The following is a 19,589-nucleotide window of genomic DNA, read 5'->3' as shown; positions in this document are numbered from 1 at the left end:
GCAGGTAAACCTCACAATTGCTTCTGTCCACAGTGGTTTCGCACAGGCTTCAGGAGAAGCTCCAGCGCGGCCCACGATGCTCTCCGCAGCTCACCTCGCCCACCTCTCCGACCCCATTCCCACCTCCTCCCACCCACCCAGGATGAACTCCCAGCAGTTCCCAGACCATGCTGAGGGTCCTCAGGGCTCTGCGCCTTTGCACCTATGGCTCTCTGCCCAAACTTTTCCTCTTTTCCTGCCTATAGTTGGCTACCTGGCGCTCTCCCTTGTGGCTCTGCAGGGGACTGCTCTCTGGGGAGTCTTCCCTAAGCCATGAGTCTGACATGGGTGCCCCTACGCTGTGCTCCCAAAGTCATCATGGTCCCCTGGGCGTTGCTCTGTGTTTATTACAGGTTAACCAGTGTAACCCCACTATTCTAAAGAGCCCCGAATGTAGGGGGTGGGTCTTCCAGCAGTACCCTTGGTAACTAGTGTGCCCCAAGTGGGGCACAGCAAGAACTCAAGTGGTGATGATTGATAAACAACTAAAAATCAGAATGGGGTATCAGAACCCAATCTATGGAAAAGCACATCGTTTTGTACTGCTGGGATTTATCATGTGCATTAAGTAAAAGTAATGTAAAGAAAATGTAAAATGAAATGGAAGAAAATGTAAACTATCTTCCTGCGAATGAGTTCCTTACATAACTTTTCCCTCCTGAAATTCTTCACAACTTTGGGCATAGATATAACATGACTACATAAAGCTCCCATTTGCAAAACGGAACCTGTTTTCTTCTCCTCTTCAAGCTCTTCTCAATTCAAAAGCCCAGAGAGATAACTTCCCAGTTGTACTAACTTAGCCCCTTCTGTCATTCTGTTCCTCTCTCCAAAGCCTAGTCCAGCTCACTATTTTTTTTTTTCTTTTTTGCGGTACGCGGGCCTCTCACTGCTGTGGCCTCTCCCGTTGCGGAGCACAGGCTCCGGACGTGCAGGCTCAGCGGCCATGGCTCACGGGCCCAGCCGCTCTGTGGCACGTGGGATCTTCCCGGACCGGGACACGAACTCGTGTCCCCTGCATTGGCAGGCGGACTCTCAACCACTGCACCGCCAGGGAAGCCCTCCATTATCACTTTTGAGAACTCAGTTCATCAAGCCAGCCACTTTTCCATAAAATCCCAGAAGTTAGCTGTACTTGCCAAACCAGATTTCTACATTCCAGAGACTGAAACAGTTCTTCCAAAACTAAATTCTAGCAGTCTCCTTTAACCAAGTCTAGGAATAAATGTCTCCTGACCTAGAAGGTTTCTTAAGAAAACCTTTTCTAATCTAAACACACAATTTTATTAATCAGAAATTCTCTGAAACTCCTCTCTCCAGTACACATACATTTCAATAACAATCTTACAAAGAAGCAGAATATAGTTTGAAAAGCTATTAACTCTTAAATTTCAGGCATTTTAAAGGCTTCTCTAATCTCTCACTTTTCTTTTGAAAGCTCCTAATGTTAGTAATTATTCTTCTCTAAGACTTTCACTCAAGATCTTTGCAATACTTAATAAAAATTATAATCATTAACCTTAAGACATAGGTAAGTGGGTGGTAGGTATTATTAACTGGTAAGAATCATGAGGTTCTAAATTTAAATAATGTCTAGTTGAAGGAAAATGGTAAGACTTGTCATAATATGGAAAACACTGTTCATTTATAATTAAATTTGATGAAGTTTTAGGAATGCGTTTTAACTAACTTTTGAATTGGATTTTTATTCTGCTTGCTATTAAAAGTCAACCTAAGAAGAAAAAAAGGATGGGGTTTGTCAAGAACCAACATGAAAACACTACCAATGGGCAAAGCTTGAACAATTTGAGCAATAAAATAGTGACTATAGTGTTGGATTATAACCTAAAGAAATTAATATCTATGAGTCCATATGGATATAAATAAATGATTGAATAAAAAGTAAATTTGGGAGATAAGACAAAATATTCCTTAGAGAAGAATTCCAAGTAACACATGTGAAGGAACAAGGGGAGTAGAAAATCAGCATTGGAACACCACAGTATATGCTACAAGCAAGGTCCAAAGGTGAATGCTAAAATTAGCGGACAAATCTTTAAGGAGAAACAGGACATGTGCAGAGTCTCAAAGTATCTCCCCCAACATAATTAATAATTACTGTGGTGCTTGGTTTTTCCCCTTTCCCTCTTGATCTGAAGTATAATTGACCTACAACATTTTGTTAATTCCAGGAGCACAACAGAGTGACTTGATATTTCTATACATTTCGAAATGATCACGAGTCTAGTTACCATCTGTCACTATACAAAGATGCTACATTATTATTGACTATATTCCCCACAATGTACATTTCATCCCTGCGACTCCTTTTTTTGTAACAGGAAGTTTGTATTTCTTAATCTCCTTCAGCGATTTCACTCTTCCCCCCAGCCCCTCCCCTCTGGCAAACAGCTGTTTATGTCTATGACTCTGTTTCTGTTTTGTAATGTTTGTTCCTTTGTTGTGTTTTTTAGATTCCACATATAAGTGAAATCATACAGTATTTGTCTTTCTTTGTCTGACTTATTTCATTAAGTATAATACCCTCTAAGTCCATCCATGTTGTCACAAATGGCAAGATTTCCATTCCTTTTATGGCTGAACAATATTTCATTATATACATAATATATACTGCTCATATATAAAAGTGCACGCACACATACACACACACACATATATTAAAAATGCTTTTAACAAATTGCAGGGACTTCCCTGGTGGCACAGTGGTTAAGAATCTGCCTGCCAATGCAGGGAACATGGGTTCGAGCCCTGGTCCGGGACAATCCCACATGACACAGAGCAACTAAGCCCGTGCGCCACAACTACGGAGCCTGCGCCCTAGAGCCCACAAGCCACAACTATTGAGCCCGTGTGTCACAACTACTGAAGCCCGCTCGCCTAGAGCCCGTGCTCCGCGACAAGAGAAGCCACCGCAATGAGAAGCCCGTGCAACGAAGAGTAGCTCCCACTCGCCACAACTAGAGAACGCCCGCGCACAGCAACGAAGACTCAACGCAGCCAAAAATAAATAAATAAATATTTTTTTAAATGGCTAAGATAGTAAATTAAAAAAAAAAATTCCAGAAATTTCTTGATACTCTTTCCTCCAGGAGGTTGAGCTTAATTCCCCTCTCCTTTGAGTGTGGTCTAAACTTATGATTCACTTATAAGGAACAGAGGATGGAAACAGTAAACAAGAAACCTTACAGTGGAGAAACCTGACAGACGCCCCTATCCAAGTGATCATGGTAAATATCACCAATAACAAGTTATGTTGAAATCATGAGATATTATGATATGATGTGATGAGAGGGGCGCTTCACCTCTGTGGTGAAAAACAAAGAAAGACTGAGAAAAATGCCAGGGAGAGGAGACTCAGGAGACAGGATGACTAAATGCGGCAGAATGCAATGCAATCTTGGGTTGGATCCCGGAACAGAAAAAGGATAGTAATAGAAAAACTAATGGAATCCAATGAGAGGCTGCAGTTTAGTTTATAGCATTGTACCAAAGTTCAATTTCTCAGTTTTGACAAATGTGCTACGTTTTGTAAGATGTTATTTAACATTAGGGGAAGCTGGTCAGACATAGAAAGACAAGGAAGGACAAATATCATATGATATTGCTTATACGTGGAATCTAAAAAAAAATGGTACAAATGAACCTATTTACAAAACAGAAATAGAGTCACAGACGTAGAAAACAAACTTATGGATACCACGGGGGAAGGAGAGGGATAAATTGGGAAATTGGGGTTGACATATACACACGACTATATATAAAATAGATAACTAATAAGAACCTGCTGTATAGCACAGGGAACTCTACTCAATACTCTGTAATGACCTATATGGGAACAGAATCTAAAAACGAGTGGATATACATGTATACGTATAACTGATTCACCTTGCTGTACAGCAGAAACTAACACAACATTGTAAATCAACTATACTCCAATAAAAATTAATGTTTTTAAAAATGAAGGCATATAGGAACTCTCTGTACCATCCTCATACTCCTCTGTAAATGTAAAGTTATTTCAAAATTAAAAGTTTTCAAAAAGTGCATCTGTTATCTCTAATGGGATAAACTGCTGATGTTTCACCTAAATTCCATCATGGACATGTGGATATGGGACAGGAGTAGGTGTATCGTAATCATTTCTCAGTGACTCTAATCTTCAGCTTTATTTTTCGGATCAATCGGATGTCCCTCTAGAGGGGTGGGAGAGGGAGGGTGGGAGGGAGGCTCAAGAGGGAGGGGCTATGGGGATATATGTATACACATAGCTGATTCACTTTGTTGTACAGCAGAAACGAACCCAACATTGTAAAGCAATTATACTCCAGTAAAGATATAAAAAAAAAATTTGATGTTCCTATGATAGTTGTATGGACCAAATATACAAGATAATGCTTTTCTTCTTGTGAAAAATTTTGGTTTTTCATAGTAATCTATTTATACATTTTTATTTTTATACTGATATATTATATCTATACATCACAATGTGTGACTTATTTGAAAGTGCTCTTTTGAAAAATAATGAAGAAATCCAGGTAAAGAGGGATAAAAATGTTTTAATTGTTGAAATACACTGGTAAATTGAGTGACTTACATTTCAGTACTAAGTGGATACACACGATCACTATCGAATTAAGAACTTTCCAAATATCCGACTAACATCAGTGACAAGTCCTTGAAAACAGTGTAGAATTAACATGATGAGATGCTCTGATCACACACAGGTAGAATGGGAGACTCAATGGCTAGGAAGTATTTGTAGTTACCTAAGCCTTTGACTAAAGAAAATAGGAAATTAATCAAAATGTACATACGGCATGCAAACCTCAACAGTTTAAGTACTGCCACGTAGTACACTGTTCTCAATAAAGAAACTCCTCTGATATTTAAATAAAGCTGAAAACCAAATAGTAAAAAAGGAAAGAGATAACAGTAAGAATCAATTTAACAATTTTACAGCTAAAAATTAACATGAAGTAGAAATAGTGAAAGATAACAGACAAATATATTACTTTGGGTAATTCATCGATAGTGGCTTATTATTGTGAGTTATAAATAGATGAAGGATTTTGTTATATAAAAACTATCAAAAACGTATCAGTGAAAAGACATGATCTTCATGAGCTGTGGGGATGGCCAGGGTGAGAACGCAGCTGGGACACAGCAGCCAGCTGGGCAAGAACCCTTTGTAAGCTTGTCTTCCGCAGGTGGATCAAATATAGTTCCATATACGTGTGTTGTTTAACCAATTCCTTTCTAGTACCACAACATTCAATATGTACCATGGTTTTAACTATAAACTAAGAATTTGGGGCGGTGGGGGGCGACTGCTTAGAATTTCCTTGGAGATGTCTGTGCACGTTACAAAATCCCACAAAGCAAAAATTCCAGCCAGATCTTGATGAGCAGGCTATGAAGGCAACAAACAAAAAAGGGAAAAGAGTTAGCAAGTGCGAAAAGGCACCACTTAGATAAAAACATATCAGCGTTAAGCCTGCAAATTATTTACTGATTTTCTTTTCAGTAAAACACACGTTCAACGTCTGTCCAGTACTGATTTGAGACTGAATATGTGGCCAGCACAGTGTGAAGCACTGATGACACTTATATGAAGAGACCAAGTCAGGTGGAGAGAGAGACTTCTGAACTTATAACCAAAATACAACAGGAGGATGCCCCAACCAAGCTGCACGGCAACCTCACAGAGACACCAACTGCTCAGCCACGGTCTATCCCTTCCTTGTTTGGTCAGACCCTCTCGGGAAGAGGGGAGAGCCATCCACTTCACCTCCAGCTCCCCCCGGGGATCTGATGCAGCGAGCCCATCCACTGGCATTTGAGAAGCATCACTGTGCTGGCAGCACGCCGTATACCTAAATGGGCATAACTTTCACCCTTGGGTCATCTAGGGAAGAAACTACACATTTGTATCGTGATATAAGTAACTTTGATTCTGAAATCATTCCTCAATTTGCTTCAAAAAGTAATCAAATCAGGGCTTCCCTGGTGGCGCAGTGGTTGAGAGTCCACCTGCCGATGCAGGGGACACGGGTTCGTGCCCCGGTCCGGGAAGATCCCACATGCAGTGGAGCGGCTGGGCCCGTGAGCCATGGCCGCTGAGCCTGCGCGTCTGGAGACTGTGCTCCGCAACGGGAGAGGCCACAACAGTGAGAGGCCCGCGTACCACAAAAAAAAAAAAAAAAGTTACCAAATCAACTTTGAAGTTGGGTCACTGAGTGAGTTCGGTGGCTTTATTTCTAGAGAGGTTTTATATGTTAGGTCAAAAAAAAAAGTGTCTCCAATCTTTTCCATAAAATGTCTCTTCTCATCAGGGTTTCTGCCCAATAATTTAAGCTCAGACGCCATGCATACAGATACCTCACAGATAAGTACCACAATGGGCGCTTAGCAATTGAGTAAATGGACAGCCTATCCACTTAGAAAACTTTTCAGATAACTCAAAAGAGGCAAATGGATTGTTTAGCAATAGAGGTAAGGAATGGCAGAAATTGAGAGAGAGGGATGGCAATAAAATAGTTTTTATTTTTATACTGATAGCCACGAGCAGTAGGGAAATATTCTACCTAGCTGTCTAATGTTATGTGGACTGACTAACCAGCAATAGTGCTCAACTGTTATCAGGAAATTTTAGATCCATATACAAAGCTGGACAATCATCTTGTGTAACTCTGTCATGTAAAAACTGAAATTGGGTGAAGCTGGGAGAAGGTAAGGGATTCATCTAAGGTCCTGTGTTAACAGCAGAGCTACCGAGTCTCCAGATATCTATCTACACAGCACTTCTTCCCACTCTATTCAGATGCTTTTTGAAATACACCCTGTTTTCAGGAGGGTAAACACTAATATATGTTTACTTTCTACTAGATTATCTTTTCTATTTGATGCAAATAGTAAAACTACTGCTGCATCAGGGAAAACTAGCAGGGAACTTAGAAATCTACATGAGAGTTAGAACTCTGTTAGAAATACTAGAAATAGAAAATCTCCAGCAAGTTCCTAAAGAGAAGCTCAACACCCTAACGCGGTTATGGGCACTAGGGAATAATGCTCCATAATGCTGTAGCCTTGATGAGAGGGTCTTTGAAAAAGCGGCTGCCCAATATTGTGGTATTTCTTGTCCGGAAGAAACCAGTTACAGCTTCCATGTCCCTTTCCTCCAGTAGGAAAGCTTATTTGTCTCCACCTGTGAGCTTATTCTGCAACCCATCCCATCCCAGACACCAGAATCAGTACTGGCCCTCAGCCAGAAGCTGGTTCAATGTCAAATCAGTCTTGCTTCTGATCTACCAATGGCTGGATTCTGGTTACAAAAAAGGATGATGGTACAGTGATGATGATATTGATGGTGATGATGACAATTATAGCAGAAGCTACCATTTACTTCACATTTAATCCTAACACAAACCCTTCAATACTCATCAGGGGAAGAAACTTGCCCAGCTAGAAAGTGAAAGAGCCTGAATTCAAATCCAGCATTGTTTGACACCCAAAAGAGAATGGGCTATCTCAGGAGACAGAGCATTCCTGATCACTGGATGTTCAAAAGAGGTGGGATGTCACTCAGCAAGACTGAAAGACAGTGGGGATCTAAGCATTGCATGCATTTTGGTCCAGGTAAACAGAAACTCTTCTCCTCAATGGAAATGCTGCTCAGTAGCTTCTAGAGACTAGTACCCAGACAGTAGTTCATAAATGAAAGCTATTTTTCTTCTGTCCTTGTTCTTGTTTGTCTTATAATTCTAACTCCAAGCTCTTCACCAGGTCCACAGTGCTTCATCTTTTAAACTTGGTCTATGATTTTACTATTCCTTCCTGAAAAACTGCATCTTTGCACACTGACCATTGCCTATCTCTACTGGAGTTTTGGTACTGGTACATCTTCTCTCTGTATATCAACTACCCCTGACTATTGCCAAACATTTAATATTGATCCTAATCTAATTCCCAACCTCTCTAGTCTCTCCTTGTCACTTCCAAGGTCCTAGCCCCTCAAAGATTTTGGCAATGAAGAGTGAAACCCTGGTAGTGTAGGCAAACAGCTTGTTCTTATTAAATGAATTAAGTTACATTTGAAAAAATATTAATGAAAAAAAGTAACTGCAAAGAAAATTGATCTAGTCATTAAAGACCTCTTTACAATAAAATATATTGGGTTCCATAGATTTAACCACAAGATGAGACCCCTCCTCATACTCAAGTTCGAGATTTCTTAGAAATATAGAGCATTAATATCTACAGTTCATTCATCCAGGCTAAATATATAGAATTATTTAGAAAAATATACAGTACCTCTTGATTATTGTCATGATATTACTTTCTTCTAATCTTAAAAAAAGAGAAAATTAAGAAAAGTTAAATGTACAGTTATAAAGAATATATTCCAGTTTCCTACAAAACTACAAATAGTTGTGACATATATGTATTTGCTAGTCTAAATCATCAAGTAGAGAAAAAAATGAGGAACAAATAACCATAGTATGTTAAGAAATAATAAAGGCTTGTGTACAAATTAAATCAAATATCACATATATGTAATTTTATGTGTACATATTAATAGTTCTTTAAAACCATATTATCAGACAACTGTACAGTGATTAGTAAATCAGCATTCTTCACCACGAGCCACACTTAAAAATTTACTTAAGGGACTTCCCTGGTGGCGGAGTGGTTAGGAATCCGCCTGCCAATGCAGGGGACACAGGTTCAAGCCCTGGTTCAGGAAGATCCCACATGCCACGGAGCAACCAAGCCCGTGCGCCACAACTACTGAGCCTGTGCTCTAGAACCCAAGGGCTACAACTACTGAGCCCATGTGCCACAACTACTGAAGCCCATGCACCTAGAGCCTGTGCTCCGCAACAAGAGAAGCCACCGCAACGAGAAGCCCGAGCACTGCAATGAAGAGTAGCCCCTGCTCGCCACAACTAGAGAAGGCCCGTGCACAGCAAAGAGGACCCAACACAGCCAAAAATAAATAATATAAATAAAAATAAATTTTAAAAAAACTTACTTAAGCAAGAAGCTATCTACAAGGCTGCAATCGTACCTATTATCAAAAGAACTTCATTAGCCCTGCAATTACTAACTACTAAAACTCAGAAAAAGGAGTCTCCACTTCATTTCATTATACAAAAGACAGTTAATTTTCTTCTAATCACCAGACTACTTATCAGTCACATTTATAATATATTATAGGAATGTACCTTTATGTTCTACAAAAACTCCATAAACTTACTGAAATGTTTGCTTTCATTTTCACACTGATCATCACTGAAATTAACAAGCAATTTAAAATATCCATGGAGCATAATGACAAACAGAAGCTAAATTTTGCTCTGGAATTACTCCCATCATGTGGGTGGCAATTTCAACAAATGATTACAATGAGTAGATATGGATTTTTTGGTTTTTTTTTTTTAAGGCCGCATGGAGCAGCATGCGAAATCTTAGTTCCCCGACCAGGGGTCAAACCTACGCCCCCTGCAGTGGAAGCGCAGGGTCTTAACCACTGGACTGCCAGGGAAGCCCCAGCTATGGCTCTTACACACAGTTCACTGCAAGTCAGAAATATGTAGGGTGAGTCAGGCAAGCTGAAATATACATTTCATACGTTTTTCACAAAACAAAAAAAAATAAACATGTAGAGAGAGTAAACATCACATGGTTTTACTTACTTTTTCGCACAGTCTTTGTTTGATTGGACACCATATTGACAGCTTCAGATGGCAGACCAACATACACCCCTCCATAGTTTCTTGATGAAAAGAAGCAGAGATAGAAAAATCAGACCAAACTACGTGGTTACTAAACATTTGCAGAAAATGATGAGAGCATGGGGCCCTTCAAACAATTATAGAATTATTAAAATAACTCATGACTTTCCAAAGTAGAATTCAGAATATTATTGCCCTTGGAGAGATCATTGTTTTTCTATGTTAAAAAAAAGAAGCTATATATAAAAAAAAGAAAGCTGTGTAGTAGAATTTTTAGATATTTTACTTGCAATGAGAAAGAAGAGAAGTTAGGATTTTTACAATTTAGTAGAGTAATAAATATCAGTAGCGTGACATGTTACAGTTAATCAGTCAACATTTATCAAGAATTCAGAGTGGTCAATGTGGTATGAGGTGCTATGGGCACACAAAAACACTTTCCCTGTAGGTAGGTATAAAGTGAGAAGGAAGAGAGAGAGATAAGGAGTAATGAGAGTGGAGTTCTGCTAATCAGAGGATGGAAGGACGGAGAAGGCGGAAGGAAGGAAGAGATATCATCCAATTTTAGAGAACAGCACATCCAAAGGCCACAAGATGGAAACTAGCACAAGCCGTGTGCACAGGACAAACCAAGCTTGTTTGGAAGAAGCAAAGATTATGGTCCCTGGGCAAGATATTTATCACACTGCATGCTCCTACCTGTATTCTCTGTGCCAAAAGTTTTCCTGGTGGAATCTGTATTACTGGCAATGTGCTACAGTGGTCGATTAAATGCATGAGTTAAATTAATTCATGTTAAATTAAATCCATGAGGTGGGACCAAAATTATTCAAATTAAAGGTAGCTTCAACACCAAACATACCTCCTCTTGTCATCTTCTGTTATTGATTCTTCTGTTCTAAAAGGTCAAAAACGTTTGCTATGAGCTGTTTGGTTACACAGTCAGAGACTTCATTTTTGGCTCTGAGAAAAGAGCGACTGACGAGTTAAAGCCAATTTTGTTTATTTCAAGTTCTTCCATCAAGTATTTCTGTAACACAGGATTCTCTCTTCACCTCAATCATTTATATACTAAGAAATTGGCAGTTTTCTACTTACCAAAAAGCGCAAATCCATCAAATGCCAATAAGTCCAATTGCTGAACAAGATCAAACACTGAGGTAACCATAATGGAAAAGAATATAAAGAAAAGAATGTCCATATGTGTATAACCGAGTCACTTTGCTGTACAGCAGAGATGGGCACAAGACTGTAAATCAACTATACTTCAATTAAAAAAAATTTAATTAAAAAAACAGAAAACACTAATTCGAGGGACAAAAAACAAAAACAAAAAACCTGAGGGCAGCCAATACTGGAAAGAGCACATTAATTGGGTGTCAGGAAGCCTGGGTTCTTGTCTGGCTGTGCCACCCGCTCCCTGTGTGACAGGCTGTGGGCAAGTTGCCAGCCTGTATCTCATCTGTAAAATAACAGGGTCGACCAGATGACGCCCAAGGTCCCTTCTAGTCCTAACACACTATGAGTTTGTGTCTCTTATGCCAGTTCAGCAGCACAGTTCTAGGTATGAAAGATTTCCTTAGTGCAAAAAGAGTCAATTTAACTTTCTTTTATCTAAAAAAAAACAGCCATTTTATACATGATCTACTACAAAGAGGGAAATGTTCAAAGGAAATTTCTAGAGGGAATCACTACTTTAAAATGCACAGTATCTTTCCTTGAATAAGAGGAATCCATATTCTACTAGAATTCCTTGGCGTATTTTTAGATCAGGAAGTTTACCTTGAAGTACTAGCTAGCATACATTAGTTATTTTTCTGAAAGAAAAAAAAAAAACAAGGTTCAAATGTATCTCGCTGAACTCAACTTGTAATTATAAGGGGCTTCAGTTAAGAAGAAAGCAGACTGAAAACATCTAAACAGCTTCACTGAATCTTTTAATTGCTAGGATTGTCATATCATGGTTTCACACATTTAAAAGCTGTGAATGTATATATGTACGTGAGATTTTGCTTCATTGCAACAGCCCGTAAATCAGAAGTCTATAGAGAAAGGAAGTGGAGATTTGGAAATTATCTGTTAAACACTGGCCATGCACACAGAAAATACTCCAGTAGAGGGCAAAAGCCACCCTGCAATCTAATTTGTCCAAATCGAGCCCATAACCCACTTTTAATTATCAACTTCATTTATCTCTTGCTAAAGTTGGATCGTTTTTTAATTTAAAGGTGTCAAAGTCATACTGTATTAGAACTGGTGCTATGCTTATTGAAGTGGTATAACACTTTCAGGTGCTGTTTACCAGTTTTAATTAAAATGGATTTATGACCCGTTAGTATAGATACTAGGAAAAATGATGGTGACAAACTCGTTCAAGATTATCAGAACTGTTTACTCTGGTTCTGAATGGCCAACATTATAATGAAATTGTTTGTGAAGTTGAAACTGGCAGATTTGGACATATACAATGTCTCGTTTTTTCTCACAGATATTCTTTTCATATCCAATGACATATCTGTATATTTTAAATCTTTCCCCTTTTGCCTAATCCATCTTAAGGATTTATTCAGTGTTTTAAAATATATTTAACTTCCCCTAATGTAAAAAAATAGTGAATTATTTTTAATCTATTATCTCTCATAAATTATTCAATGCCCTAAAACCCAACTGTTTTAGGGTTTGAGTAATGGCCTGGCTGTCCGAACACCTGGGCTGCCCCACCTGTGCACCACTTTAAATCACTGAACTTGTTTCCCCTCACAGAACATATTTTGAAAGATTTTGTTATCAACTGGCCTTACTATCTCACTTGCTGATAATTTTCTTAGACACACAAGTGCCAAAGGGAGCCTCTGATGTGCATGGGATGGTTCCCACAGGGTGTTTGTGTAATTCGAATCCAAGGCAAATAGATCTTATATTTTGCTAATGTAGAGCTTGGGCAGCCTCGTTGTAGGCACACGCAGATTTCCGTTCAGTTTCTAAAGTAATGAACATAGCCTGTGGTCCTTCTCCGACGCTGCCAATCCAGAGCGTCGGGCTAGGAACTGCGCTCGGGCCAGATCACCCCCCACCATGGAGCCCTTGGATGAGCCAGTGTTTTTCATGAGGGACTTGATTATTCTTCTTTTCTGGTCACGACAGCTTTAGTGGAAGGGCAGTGGTTATTGTGCACCCTGCAGCTGTGATTGCTGACGGATCACAAGACTTGTTCCTAAAGCAGGGAAGGAAGTGGGGAGGAAGCGCAGGACAGAAAGCCACACGGACTCCGCCTTGGCGAGAACAGCAGTCGCTGACAGAGTCTGGAGGGCCCTCGATCACGGACATCATGGCCCTATTTTCTGTTGGTACTAAAGACAAAGAATGAGATGACTTCACCCTGGAGGCTTCCCTTAGAAAACAGAGACTGAAGATTGAATTAGTCCATGCTGGAAACGACAAAGTGAAAAAGAGGCCGATTCACATTAGATGAGCTGGAAAAGGCCAGACCACACTGCTCGGAGTTAATTGGTCCAAATATCTCCACAAACTCAGCCTACCCGTACACTTGCTCCTTTAGACAAGAAGCAAGTGGACATACCTCAACCAGGAGAGATCTCCTGGTGCAGCAATCCACTTCTAAATAGTAGTTCTGATAGTTCTGAAGCACAGCGCAGGAGTCAATGCCCAGGTGCCCACAGGCAGAGGCACTGAAAATGGGAAGTGCGAATGAAGGGATTCAGGGACGAGAACACCCCTGAATCTACCATAAATAGGGAAGAAACCTTGAGAATAAGGCTTCTACCAAGGGAACCAAAACACGGGGTTGTAGGAGGCAAGGGACCAGATACCATCGATCAAATCACCTAAAAACAAAAAGTGAAAGGTAACTTTCACCAGTTTCCCTCCCCGCTCCCCCCGCTCCGGTCCCAATTTCACCACCATGGAGGCTGACGTCAATAAGGGGAAGGAAAGCCAGCACAAATTACCAAGGGGTCGGCAACTGGAAACAACTACGTGGCCTAGCAACACAAAATCTGCTCTGGCCAGGGAAACTGTGCTGGACTCACCCTCCCCACGTTCTGCAACGCAGGGGCGAGGACTCTGAGAAACATCCTCCTTTGCCACCCGGCTCCCTGTTAGGTTCTACCAGATGGGATGCTCAAGAGACATGAAACGCAAAAAGAGGGGAAAGGGCTGCTCCAGCCTACAGCACCCCAGCAGCTGGCTCCAGTTTCCAGGACTGGCCCTGTTAACACTCCTTTTCGGGTCACTACAGCTCAAGTGGGTGGGCAGTGGCTACTATGTGGCCTCCAACTGTGGTTACTGCTGGATTACAACATTCAGCTGCGATTACACCAGGCTGGCAGTGCCCTCTCTCCAGAAGTCAGTGTCCCAGCCCCAGAGAACCGCTCCTCTTCCAGGTCCTAGATTCCAATAACCCCAACTTCCTTCCTTTGTCACTCCTGCCCTAGGAACAGTAGCCACTTCCTATTATAACTCTCCCTACGACCTCAGCCTTCCCTTCTTACATCCTCAATCCTCCATGACCTGTTCAACCAATTCCTAATAGTAATTTCTCTCTGCTAAAATATTTAATGTGGCTTCCTTTACCCTGACTGGACACGAACTGACACATTACTTGGTAGCAAGAGTAGGGTTTATCTCCCAGCCCTGCATTGAACGTGTCTCACTAAAGCATTTAAAGTACCTGTTATTTCCTGTTTATCAGGCCCAATTACCATGTCATCAGTGTTGGACCAGTATGACGTGCTGTGGGACATCAGTAACATCAAGATATTGCCGAATAGAGGATGAACGGCAACACTGTGATGGTATACTGTTGGCCTTGCCAGGTAAAAGCAAACTGCTTCTGTTATCCTCGCAAACCAGTTCAGAGGTAAAGTATTCGTCAAAGGTTGCAAAACAGGAGCTAGGGGCTATGTTGAGTGTTTTCAATAAAGATACCACACCTTGAACAGCAGCTGAAATTGGAATCACCATTTCATCAAGTTTACAAGAATCCAAAGTCACTCTCTAAAATAAATCTGCCTTCCACATGGGCCAAAGAGGCAAGTTAAAAGGAGACATGAGAAGCGTCTTCATTTTTTCAAGTCTTTGGTGACGGCACCAATTTCTGCAACTCCACCAGGAATGCAGTATTCCTTTTTGTATATTATTCTGGTATAGAAGGGAAATTCCATAGGCTTCTACTTGACCCTTCCTACCAAGATAGCCCTTCCTTCACAGGTCAGAGAGCCAATGTGGGGATTCTTCCAGTTGCCAAATACATCTACTCTGATTATGAACTCACAAACTGAAGAAATAACCAGAGTATGGGTTCTGCAGACTACTGGACTCACTGCAATTTTTAGGTTAGCCAAAATTCCATTTTTTACCTGATGACTATAAGCCCACACATGGACTGATCGCCCATAATGGCATTTTGGGTCCTCAGGTGTTAACAGCAACTCAGAGCCAGTGACTAGAAATCTCTAAAAGGTCCAGGCACTTCCTTTTGTTCTGCACACAGTTGCTCTAGTAAATGAACACAAATCCTTTGGGGAAGATGTGAAAAAATATCTACCGTACATACATGTGGCCGTGTTTAAAATTCCCTCAAGGGAATGTGGCCTTAATTACTCTGAGTCTGACTTGGGTTTGGAAACTGGGTTAAGAGGCTATGCCTTTCCATTGTGATGACTCAGCTTAGCTTTCTGGCTCACAGACCAGAAGTCTTCCTCTTATAAAATATACAGAGGGAGAAAATGAACCCTTAGGTGGTCATCTTTCTCATCTATCCCTAGGGAGATTGTGATCAACTAGCTCTCATTAAAATTCCTTCCAGGATGAAACATTCTGCCTCTTCATCCCCGCTGTCTGTTATGGCAAGTGTGCCCACCTTGTCTTAGGTGGTTCAGTTCTTGGCCTCTGCTTCTCTGGGATCCTGTCACACCCAAGGAAACAAAGAACCCATCTCAAGGGCAGCATCTCCCAACTGTCATAGCCACGTTATAGAGGACAGCCATCTTGGATACTCCCTTCACTATGTGTCTCTCAATTTGCTCAGTCTCCTAGGGAAGGGGGTCTCCTCCGCAGTGGGGAGAAGCTCACACTTGAGAAATTCACACCAGCTTTCCTATCTCTTCAAGCCTTTGGATTCCTTCCTCTCCATCACACCAGAGAAGTTCTGACATACTCCTCCCCTGGTGAGAGCATAAGCTCCTTCAGTTTAGTTTCATCAACCAAGTTGACTAAACTGTTAAGAGTCCTAGCCATGCACCTAAATTAAATCTGGAATCTCTGTTAAATACAACAATATCAATAAATTCAGTCTCAGCATACACTGCTTCTCCTTGGTCTCACACCCTTAGAAGCAATTTCCATACATATTCCTGAGGATTCTGGTAGAAGAAAATGCACAAGCCTGCAATTACTTTGCAGTATAAGCTCTTTCTTCCCAGGTCAGACATTGTGCTTGTCCCGTGGGAGCATCCTGAGATCTGATTCTATTTGTGGGTCCCGTAGCAATAAGGGGTGGTTGCAGTAGGTCCTGAGGGGGACAAGCACCCCCTAACAAGGCAATCACCCAGGCGAGGGGACCCAATTCCATGCCTCTTACCCAGCTGGTCTACCCCATTCTCAAAGGCCCTAAACAGGAAGTTTCTGGCTGGCAAAGATGGGGAGAGAAAGTCAGCTCTTCATCATTAGCTTCACCTCCATTTTAATTTAGCCCAGTCTAGTGCTCTTGAGAGAGGAAATGGGAAATAGACGAGGCTACAACAGCTGTCTCTAATCTAACCAGGGACTAAATGGCCACAGACTACCCCCTGCAATGTGTAACTGAATCTAAAACAGCTAACAGAGAAAGCCCGGCCACTTAACACAGTCTTAATGCCTTAATATCATGGCAAGAGAAGGTCACGGCCCCCCTCGATTTCTGGCGTCCCCAACTAAGTGAAGAGGAAGGCAGGGTGGAGTGTAAAGAGGAGGGTAGGCTGGCTTTTTTTATTCAGTGGTGTAAGCAACCACCCATTTGAATAATTTTGAGGGTCTGGAAAGGCTAAGATTTAAATATAGTTTAATTCTACCTGTTGGCTAAAGTTACAAATTCAAGTTCTCTATTATCCATCACATGTGCCTCAGTGTCAACGAAGGGAGAGGCACGTGAAAGAGGAGGCCGGGCCCCAGGGGAGGGGCTGGAACTAAGAGCTGGGGTTCGGGTATAAACAGGGTACGTTTCACAGTGGTGCCCAGGACACATTTTAGAAGGAAGACTTACTTCTTGGGTCCAAAGAGTAAAGGAGCGAAGAGGTACTGAAAGACCTCGATTAAGTTTAGCAAGTAATGCCTCCATTTTTTTTTTTTTTTTTGCGGTACGCGGGCCTCTCACTGCTGTGGCCTCTCCCATTGCGGAGCACAGGCTCCGGACGCGTAGGCTCAGCGGTCATGGCTCACGGGCCCAGCCGCTCCGCGGCATGTGGGATCTTCCGGCATGTGGGACACGAACCCGTGTCCCCTGCATCGGCAGAAGGAATCTCAACCACTGCGCCACCAGGGAAGCCTAGTTCCTCCATTTTTAAATCCCCATGAGCCACTACTCTACAGAGTAAACTTATGTAATAAACTTGTTTTTTTCCAGAGGGAGCATGACCGAAAGCCTCTTGGTAAATTGCTTTCTCTGGTCTCAAGACAGTGTCTTATTTCTGGGCATATACAGCATCTGAAAATTTGTGGAAAGTGATGTCACATTTAGAAAGAAAATGTAATAGTGCGATATTGTTTAATCAAGAGGTCACATCACATCTTTTGGAAAAAAACTTTTAAACCACAAGAACATTTCCTAAGAACCATGGAGCATATGTTAACAATTTGGGACCAGGTTTAAAAAATACACTGGGCATTTAATTACCATCGGGTCTCTCTTTGTTAACAAAGATTTAGCTTCTTTTATCAAAGGACAGGTGTTGGAGGAGAAACAATGTGTCCAAGTTAAAGCCATCCACTGAGTCTCATGATAATCTCCTAGAGTGAGATCACATGCTCCCAGTGTCTGACTCAGATTTTCGGCCACTGCATTCATAAAAATGTTTGCAGAGCCAAGTGTGATTGAGGGTAGACCACCAGTCCATCATTTCCCCCCACTTTGGGGATTGCTGAAAAGCTAAATCCTCAGCTGATAGTTTAAAAATGACACATCTTGTTATAAAGCAGAAACTAACACACCATTGTAAAGCTATTATACTCCAATAAAGATGTTTAAAAAAAAAGACACACCTTTGCAGAGCAATATAGTGTTTAGTGATCGCTATCTTACCAAAGTTGCCCCTATTTGGGGCGATGTCAGAAAAAGAAAAAAAAAAAAAAAGCAACCGTTGGTTTCAAAAGTGCTTTCTTATATCTCAGAGTTTCCACCAAATACTTCTAGCCTACTTCCTTTGAAGCCAGCGTGGCACTCTCCTCACACTTCTCAGATTGAGTATCTACACTGATCCGGATTCTCTAGGTCACTGCACACCCATCTGCTTCCTACTAGCTTTGCAGACCTTCTCCTAAATGAACCAGAGACACTGAATTTCTCTCTAACCATAAAGCACTGAATTTCTCTCTAACCATAAAGCTCTGACTTCTTTTAAGTCAAGGTTCCAGAAGGTGAGACACTTCCAAACCAGCTCCATGTCTGTGGTTGCTCTTTGGGGCTGGCTGGCTTTCCTCTGCCTGTCCTTTCTTCATTAATGTATTTCGTGCATATACCTATTTAAAGCTAACTCTCCACACAAAACACATAAACCTTTCAATCCATTTATACCATCCTATCAATAACGATCACTTCAATGAAGCGAGACCTTATTCAGAGTTACTACAGTAAATATAAACCACTACTTTTTTTCTTCTTCAGTAGCACATGGTAATCAGAATATTTTCGTCACAATATTTGCTTAGTTTCTGGGTTGTATAAAATAGCTGTCCCAAGTGACCTATAAAAAGGGTTTCAAAGGTAAAATAATGGAACCACGGCATGGACACATCATGTGCATTCTCTAGAACAAACACAGATGATAAACATCAGGCAGCCGCTAGCCACTCCAATTAATAGCTCCTCACGCACGGTGGCTACAGGTGCCTTAAAATTCAGAACGTTCTCACTGCCCTAGACTTCCAGAACGACATAGTTCTGTGGCAAAGAAAGGATTTATTTTTCACTTATTCATCAACAAAAATGTTCTAAATACAGAGCTATTCTTATTAGCGATGATCTAAAAAGCAGAAAAACAGGCTGCAGCCTTTTCTTTTTCCATATTTGCAGTGTCACTACAGAGGCCAAACTTATTTTGATTTGTAAACGGTACAATTTCAACACGGAAGCCTCAGGAGATCATGCGTGTAGCTCCAATGATCTATTTTTAGTTAGCATTCATGATCATCTTTTGGAATAAGCTTATGAATTGACAATGTTTACTTCCATTTGACACTACCATCCTCCAGATAAAGTGGAATCATTTAATTTTCTCTATAATATGGTTTTATGATGACCCCTCCTTTTCACGGAGGTTCCAATCGATTCTACCAAGCATTTAATTACATATGATACTGGACAGAATTAACACTTTATCGTTGACTGTTAGGGCCTATATGGAATCTCATTCATGTCTTCACAATTTCAAAACTTCTTAGGACAGTTAGCTTTAAGTCTCTCTCCTTGGATGGGTCCCTTTCTTTCTTCCAGAATGTACTACCGGAGAACATGAGTGACATTTGCTCTTTGTATGGGGTAATGGATCAAGAATTAAATTGTAATTTCCCTACCCCTCTTCT

The 19,589-nt window shown here is 41.0% G+C and overlaps 1 protein-coding gene across 2 annotated transcripts in view; it reads right to left on the bottom strand.

The window, feature by feature from the left end:
- LOC309830076 (overexpressed in colon carcinoma 1 protein) overlaps window positions 1-19,589 on the bottom strand; it is a 51,937-nt gene that overhangs the window by 9,699 nt on the left and 22,649 nt on the right. The window contains exons 3-6 of one of the 2 annotated variants that reach the window (XM_082666387.1): window positions 10,657-10,692; window positions 9,756-9,835; window positions 8,371-8,406; window positions 4,605-5,470 (exon numbers count right to left, since the gene is read on the bottom strand). In XM_082666387.1, the coding sequence (XP_082522513.1) occupies window positions 8,402-8,406; window positions 9,756-9,835; window positions 10,657-10,692 (121 nt within the window). In that variant the 3' untranslated portion in view covers window positions 4,605-5,470; window positions 8,371-8,401. Of the gene's footprint in view, window positions 1-4,604; window positions 5,471-8,370; window positions 8,407-9,755; window positions 9,836-10,656; window positions 10,693-19,589 lie in introns of those variants that run through there. The other variant, XM_082666388.1, reaches the window with a different exon arrangement.

Source organism: Grampus griseus, assembly GCF_964374135.1.
Source record: "Grampus griseus genome assembly, chromosome: 11".
Classification (NCBI taxonomy): Eukaryota; Metazoa; Chordata; class Mammalia; order Artiodactyla; family Delphinidae; genus Grampus; species Grampus griseus.
This window is presented reverse-complemented; position numbering and strand designations above follow the sequence as displayed.